At 43.1% G+C, this 7,201-nt stretch overlaps 1 protein-coding gene across 3 annotated transcripts in view; it reads left to right on the top strand.

The window, feature by feature from the left end:
• The window catches only part of LOC123977567 (tubulin alpha chain-like), an 8,741-nt gene that overhangs the window by 1,113 nt on the left and 427 nt on the right, over positions 1-7,201 (top strand). The window contains exons 2-4 of one of the 3 annotated variants that reach the window (XM_046060364.1): positions 3,111-3,333; positions 5,108-5,256; positions 5,553-6,479. In XM_046060364.1, the coding sequence (XP_045916320.1) occupies positions 3,111-3,333; positions 5,108-5,256; positions 5,553-6,479 (1,299 nt within the window). Of the gene's footprint in view, positions 1-3,110; positions 3,334-5,107; positions 5,257-5,552; positions 6,782-7,201 lie in introns of those variants that run through there. The other 2 variants (XM_046060372.1, XM_046060356.1) reach the window with 2 other exon arrangements.

Genomic DNA, 7,201 nt, shown 5'->3' on the forward strand with positions numbered 1-7,201 from the left:
TCCCCCCCCCCCCCCCCCCCCCCCCAAAAAAAGTAGGAGTTTATATGTAGATGATAACTAGCATCTTATGTTCTCGATTTATTTTATTCAATTATGGTTATAGTTTTTTGGGGGTTTTTTAGTTGGCTGTCCCCAGTGTGGAAAAACACATTAAAGCACGGAAACCCCTGAACTTAATTTCCAATTGGTATGTATGTATTAGAGTGTGTTCTTGTGCATATCTTGGTGCACAACAGACTTATAGTACAATAATCCACTGTGTATGTGAGGTAGTTCCAGGACAAGATACAGGAAGTAGATAATCTCTCAGTTTACCGCCCTTGCCTGTGACGCTACATTTCACAGGCTGTCTTGTAAACCTGAACGGGTGTTGCAACACCATGGAGCAAACAGGCCACCACTTCCACTTTTCTGATATCCAGCCAACAAAAGTCAAAGCTGTCTGTCTCATAAAATGGACAAATAATGCAAAGTTCATGCTTAATAACAGTAATATTCTGTATTTTGTTAAGACTTTATATTGCAGTTTATCTGCTGAGGCAGTAAATGCTCCAGAGTTGGTCAGATGCTTTAATTTTAGATGCACAATGCAGTTGAAGCTTATTTCATGACCTAATCTGCAGTCCAAACAAGTTAGTGAGGTTTAGTGTGTGTGTGTCTCATGATTGAAGCTTCACTCAAAATAGCTGGCCGCTGAGCTGGCTGCTAACGCCATACTTGGCAACTCCCATGTCACAATGAGCACTCCTCCGTCCTTATGACTAGCTTTGTTGGAGGGAGGGGCAGCTCAAGGGTTCAAAATTCAAAACAGATGAAAACTACTAATGTCAAGTTGATCCACTATTTAGGCTTAAGGATGTAGTTTATGGTAGTTGTCTATTAATACAACTAAACTATCAATGTTTAGGTCAGTTTGGTTATTTGTAGTAATACCACTGTTGCATAAGCCGGTAAACAATTTCTTCAATGATTTTTGGCTATATTTCAACCATCTATCTGTGTGTGTGTGTGTGTGTTGTTTTATTTTTTTACTTTAACTGTTTCACCATATGTCTGATACATTTAGCTAACAATCTCAATATTTTATCCATTAATTTAGCTAATGTTAGAACTATTTATCATTACTTGACGTGAACAATCTCAACTGACTAAAATATTACTTTTAGCTAATCCAGCATTTATGAATTGGCCTAGTTTTAGCTATTCAGACCCCAACCATATTATCTTTAACCAGCTTAAGGTTATTTCAATCACATAGCCATGACTTACAGCTAACTATTTCAACTGTTTCCCCAATTAAATGTTTTTCCATCACTTTCAGTTAAGACTTTAGACTGAAGTGAAGCAACGTGATTGTCTTAAAAGTAAAAAATGCTTCAAGACTGCTTATCAGACTGACTGTTCTTGTGTTGGACAGACACGTTCCTGGATGTATGTTTGGCTAAAGACGTCTCACTGGATAAGTATGACGCGCTGCCCTGTCAGGTTGTTTTTAAGCTCAAAGAGAGCCTGACATCCCAAGAATTTCACACCAGTGATATTTCACTGGCTCTCCTGTTCCCTCTAGAAGGGAGGTCAGATACTGTGGTCAGCTACAGCCTCTTTTTACCACTAAGTAACCTTGTAAACATGAAATAATGTTATACATGAATAAAACGGGGTTTGTTTTGGCTAAACTCTTGTCTTGGCAGGTATGACAAGAGACCAAAAGGAGCACCGTCACATTTTGACAGCCATACTTGACGTGTTTGTGTTCTCATATGACCAGTGACAGCTGGACTTTTGTTGATACACTAACTGCTGAAATAGCAGCAGTGACACAGGGCAGTTTTTGATCAGCAAAAAGGAAATTGTTTCCTGTACTTTTAACACAAGTTAGTAATTCATGAATGATTGTTTCATCCTCAGTGTTTTTTTTTGAAAAAGGAAAGGCTTTACCATGTGTCTCGCACAACATGTGCATTTATCTCACTTTTATGTCCTTTATAAGGGCCAATTAGCCAAACAGGACAAAGGACATTGCATCTTAAACCTCCTCAGGCCTAATTTCTCTTCCAAATGATGAGACCAAACTTGTTTCAGTCCTCAGCCAAGCCTGCACCCATTGCCTCCACCCCACCTGCCCCACTAGAAATACTTCAGCAGGGTGTGGAGGCACTTATGCCCCTATAAGGTGCTTTTCAACCAAAAGTACCAGGGACTTTTAAGTCCCCAGGTCTATTTTCAAGGAACTAAAAAAAGGTCCTTTCAGCCCACTGTGCGTTTCCACTGTGGTCTGAAAACCTGCGACGATTAGGCAAATTATCCAGCAGACGTAGGCCTGTACGCTGTACACAGCGATACACAGGTATCATTTGTAACCACTACCCATGAGCATTTAAAAATGAACATCAAATTTGACTGGAATATAATGACAAACTACAGGCTTAGCTTGACCATTAAAGCAGCTTTTTTTGAGCTATGAGGAGATGCGATAAAGTTCGTTACACATTTAATAACAAACTGGATAAAGCCATAAAGTTCACAATAACTCCAGCACAGACGGAGTAAACAATGGCTGGCCAAGCGAGGTTTTCCGACTTTTATACTGGTAGGCCGTCAACTCGGGGGTGTGGTCATTCCCAGCTCCGTCTTCTGAGGTGAATGAAACGCACCATTATAGGCAAGTCCTGGCACTCTGCAGCAATCTAGGTAACTCCTCCCCGTGCAGTTATTTCAGACTAACAAGACCAGGCCTCTATCTTAATGAACGGGGAGAGATCCATAACTGCACTTTCACTGGGACATCAAAACTGCACGTATAGAATTGGCAGTAAAATCTGATGAAAATCACTGAAAGTTGCACTTGTTCAAAAAGTGTTTTTTCCCCACCGGTTATACTTTTACTACGCATTTGCGGTATACCCTTACGTCAGTGGAACCACCCGATTGGCTGAAATGTTTCCCGCCTTGCTGTTAAAAGCGGACGATTGACTTTCTAGCGGGAGGTGCGGGATATACGCCATCTTTAGCGGTACAGGCTTTCCCTATAGAGTTGTATTGGATTCTTGAAAAATCTCTGATTCCGGGCAAAAGGAATGATGATGAGCTAAAATCTTTTTCCTCCATAGCGTGAGTGTATCTCCATCCACGTTGGCCAGGCTGGTGTCCAGATGGGCAACACCTGCTGGGAGCTGTACTGCCTGGAGCACGGCATCCAGCCTGATGGCCGAATGCCCGCCGATAAGGTCCGCGGAAGCCATGATGACTCCTTCACCACCTTCTTCAGTGAGACTGGCAACGGGAAGTACGTCCCCAGAGCCATCTTTGTCGACCTGGAGCCCACTGTTATTGGTGAGTGTTAGGGAATTTCTTCTGGCCCTCAGGGCAAATGGTGACAACAGAAATCAAAATTTCAGCAGCAACCGGTTTCATTCTTTTTGTTGGACTAAATTACCTAGGAGCTGGTGTTAAGGGTTAAAGATCTTGCCAACCGCTGTTGAAGACTTGGTGGAAGCGGTTTTAGTTATGGAAACAGTTTCAGTTAATCTTTTTTACTTGGAGCTAAAGAAATGGCTTTCCTGGAAAATTTATTTCAGATTTAAGGAAAATATTAAAGGGGTGGTATTATGCTTCTAGGAGTTTTTCCCCTCTCCTTTTTGAGGTATATCTTTGTGCATGTAATAGGTTTTCAAAGTGAAAAAGTCCAGCCCAAAGGGAGTTCCCATCTCCCACAGAAAGTGCTGCTCTGAACTGCTTGAAAAACTTGTAGTCCAGTCGCTTCCTTGTCATCCCTGTGATGTCACAGGGGGGGGGGAAAGGTGTGTTTTGAAAATTAAAACATGTAAACCTGTTCTGGTACAACCCCCTAAATAGGATTTTGAACCTGAAAATCAGCATAATACCACCTCCTTAAAGGGTTGGAGAGAAGGAAGCTGTAAAGATTAAACTAGGTGTATATTACCTGTTTTAACTAATGTCAGACAATGGATGTCATAGCTGTGATGAATCTAACTTAATTTCAAGTTTGTAAATCAGCTTTATTTTTTGTTGTAGTGTGGCCACACCCACTTAACTGACTTTGAATCAGTCATTGTTTTTGCCTCACAAGATCTCAACCTTTCACTATGGGTGCTTTTCTTTATGCGAACATGTGTCCTCGCTTCCCTCACTCACATTCTTCCTCGCATCTTCGCTTCTACCAGTGAGGATGTGAAAGAGGGAAGGGAGAGACGCGAGGAAGCCAAGGCTGCCAAATCGGACATCCTTGGTTCCATAGCATCAGTAACGTAGTGGTGTTGGTATTATTACCATTGTTTTTATTCATTTACATTCCTAGAAGTTTAAATTTATTTACAAATCAGTGTTATTGGTTATGTACTGGTATTATCTGACCAATAATACACCACATAGCTGCATAAGAATGTGTGTTTGTACAAACTGCTGCTTTGTGTGATGCCACAACACTTTGCAATTAAGTGATCTTGTATATTGTAAAGTTTCAGACTTATCACACACAAGGTGACTGCGCATCTCACCATGTAACTGTGTTCTATTTTATTATTTGTAGACATGTGGAGGTGCCACATTTATACGTGACGGCACTTGATAAACGACTTCCGCGTAGGACACACCTGCGTTCCCTCGCTCTAAACTTCTACAGGAGCCTCCTCTCTCCTCATCTCCTTGAGGTGCATTTAAGGGATTGGAAGATCCTCCATGGTGGCAGACGGGCAACAATTTCCGGGTCACGGGAGGAGAGAGGAGGCAAGGAAGCATAAGTTAGCATAATGAAAAGCACCCTGTAAGTCTGGAAACGACTGCTCAAGCACAGGTAAACACAGGTGTAACTAGGTTAGATTTTAGTGTCAGACCCCAGGTATTGTTCATAATGGCTCACTGGTTATGTTAGTTGTGACATGACGGTGCTATGACAAACTATGAGAGGTCTATTTAGATAAGTGCTTGACCAAGCAGCAAACATTAAAATTTAAACATTTTTACACATTTAATGAATACATTTATATTTATGTGTTTTGTGTATGTACCCATCTATTTGGATAAGGAATAACAATGTCCGTCATACAGTATCATCATGCTAACAAACTATCTCCCCTCTCTCTTCCAGATGAGGTTCGTACAGGTGCATACCGCCAGCTTTTCCACCCCGAGCAGCTGATCTCAGGAAAGGAGGATGCGGCCAACAACTACGCCCGCGGTCATTACACCGTTGGAAAGGAGCACATTGACTCTGTACTTGACAGGATCCGCAAACTGGTAAGGGCTGAAGAGGGGTTTGGCTGTCTGGGGGCAAAAATTCAAACTCATTTCTCTCCCCCTTTTTTTTTTTTTTTCTTTTTTTTTTTTTTTGAAGTCGTTATTAATAAAAGGCCAGGCTTTGCAGCAACTTCACAACATGCAGAAGATGTCATTAATCATGGAAATGCTACTCTTTCACCAAGCAGTATAATCTTTGAATGACACCCCTTTATAAATCCTGATTTACTAATCAGAACAGAGGGCCTGTTTTGATCTTACAGATTTCTTAAATAACTTCAAACTTTCTTGTTCAGTCTGACCAGTGCACTGGACTACAAGGTTTCCTGGTCTTCCACTCCTTTGGAGGAGGAACCGGCTCTGGCTTCACCTCTCTGCTGATGGAGCGACTCTCAGTAGACTTTGGCAAGAAGTCCAAGCTGGAGTTTGCCATCTACCCAGCTCCTCAGGTGTCTACAGCCGTGGTGGAGCCCTACAATGCCATCTTGACTACCCACACCACCCTGGAGCACTCCGATTGTGCCTTCATGGTGGACAACGAGGCCATCTATGACATCTGCCGCAGGAACCTGGACATTGAGCGCCCGTCTTACACCAACCTGAATCGCCTCATCAGCCAGATCGTCTCCTCCATCACCGCCTCTTTGCGCTTTGATGGCGCCTTGAACGTGGACCTGACTGAGTTCCAGACCAACTTGGTGCCCTACCCTCGTATCCACTTCCCTCTTGCCACCTACGCCCCAGTAATCTCCGCAGAGAAGGCTTACCATGAGCAGCTCACTGTGGCTGACATCACCAACTCCTGTTTCGAGCCAGCCAATCAGATGGTGAAATGTGACCCGCGTCACGGCAAGTACATGGCCTGCTGCCTCCTGTACCGTGGTGACGTGATGCCCAAAGACGTTAATGTGGCCATCGCCAATATCAAAACCAAGCGCAGCATCCAGTTTGTGGACTGGTGTCCCACCGGCTTCAAGGTGGGAATCAACTACCAGCCTCCCACTGTGGTTCCTGGAGGAGACCTGGCCAAGGTGCAAAGGGCCGTGTGCATGCTGAGCAACACCACCGCCATCGCAGAGGCCTGGGCTCGACTTGACCATAAGTTTGACCTGATGTACGCCAAGAGGGCCTTCGTCCACTGGTACGTCGGAGAGGGGATGGAGGAGGGCGAGTTCTCTGAGGCCAGAGAGGACATGGCCGCCCTGGAGAAAGATTACGAAGAGGTTGGCGTTGACTCGTATGAAGAAAATGAAGATGGGGAGGAGTATTAAAGTTCTCTCAGATTGCAACAGTTTTGTTTTTTTAATCCCATAAAGAAATGATTTTAAGTCTCCTCCAGAAGCAGTCTGTGTTAATGTGTTAATGTGCAGTTTAACGACTGATATGTAGACCTTTTAATAAACACTAATGTAACTGCCGAGCAGCAATTTGTTCAAGCTCACTCCCATGGTGTTTGGTTTATTAAAAGATGACTCTCCAATAAGAGACTGCCTTATTTCCTTTTAAATAAAGCTATTTACACCTACTTTTCTCGAGTGTACTATGCTTCAAAATTAAGTAGAGGTAAATTTTCATTTCTTGTTCAATAGACAGTCCAAAGATATTTAGTTTAGGTTGTGTGTAAGGCACTTGGGTGAGTTGTGGGTGTGCCGACACAAGATGGCAGTGTGGTGTTCCTGAGAGGAAGCTCACCTATAAGCAGCATACTGCAGGCATAAAAAGCCACTCGACCAGAGAAATCTCAGGCCACCAGCTTGGCACTGAGGTAGACAACATGCCTAACGTTTATACCATAGACGGTATATAAAGGTTTACACACACTCGGACATGCACTAAATGGTCTATGCTACGTGGACAACCCTCGCTAAGTGGTGAAATGTGTGGTGTTGTTCCAATTAAATATAGTTATCTATTTGTTGCTGTGAATGTGCTAAGAGAGCCTAGA

The sequence above is a fragment of the Micropterus dolomieu genome, linkage group LG01 (assembly GCF_021292245.1).
Source record: "Micropterus dolomieu isolate WLL.071019.BEF.003 ecotype Adirondacks linkage group LG01, ASM2129224v1, whole genome shotgun sequence".
NCBI classification, from domain to species: Eukaryota; Metazoa; Chordata; class Actinopteri; order Centrarchiformes; family Centrarchidae; genus Micropterus; species Micropterus dolomieu.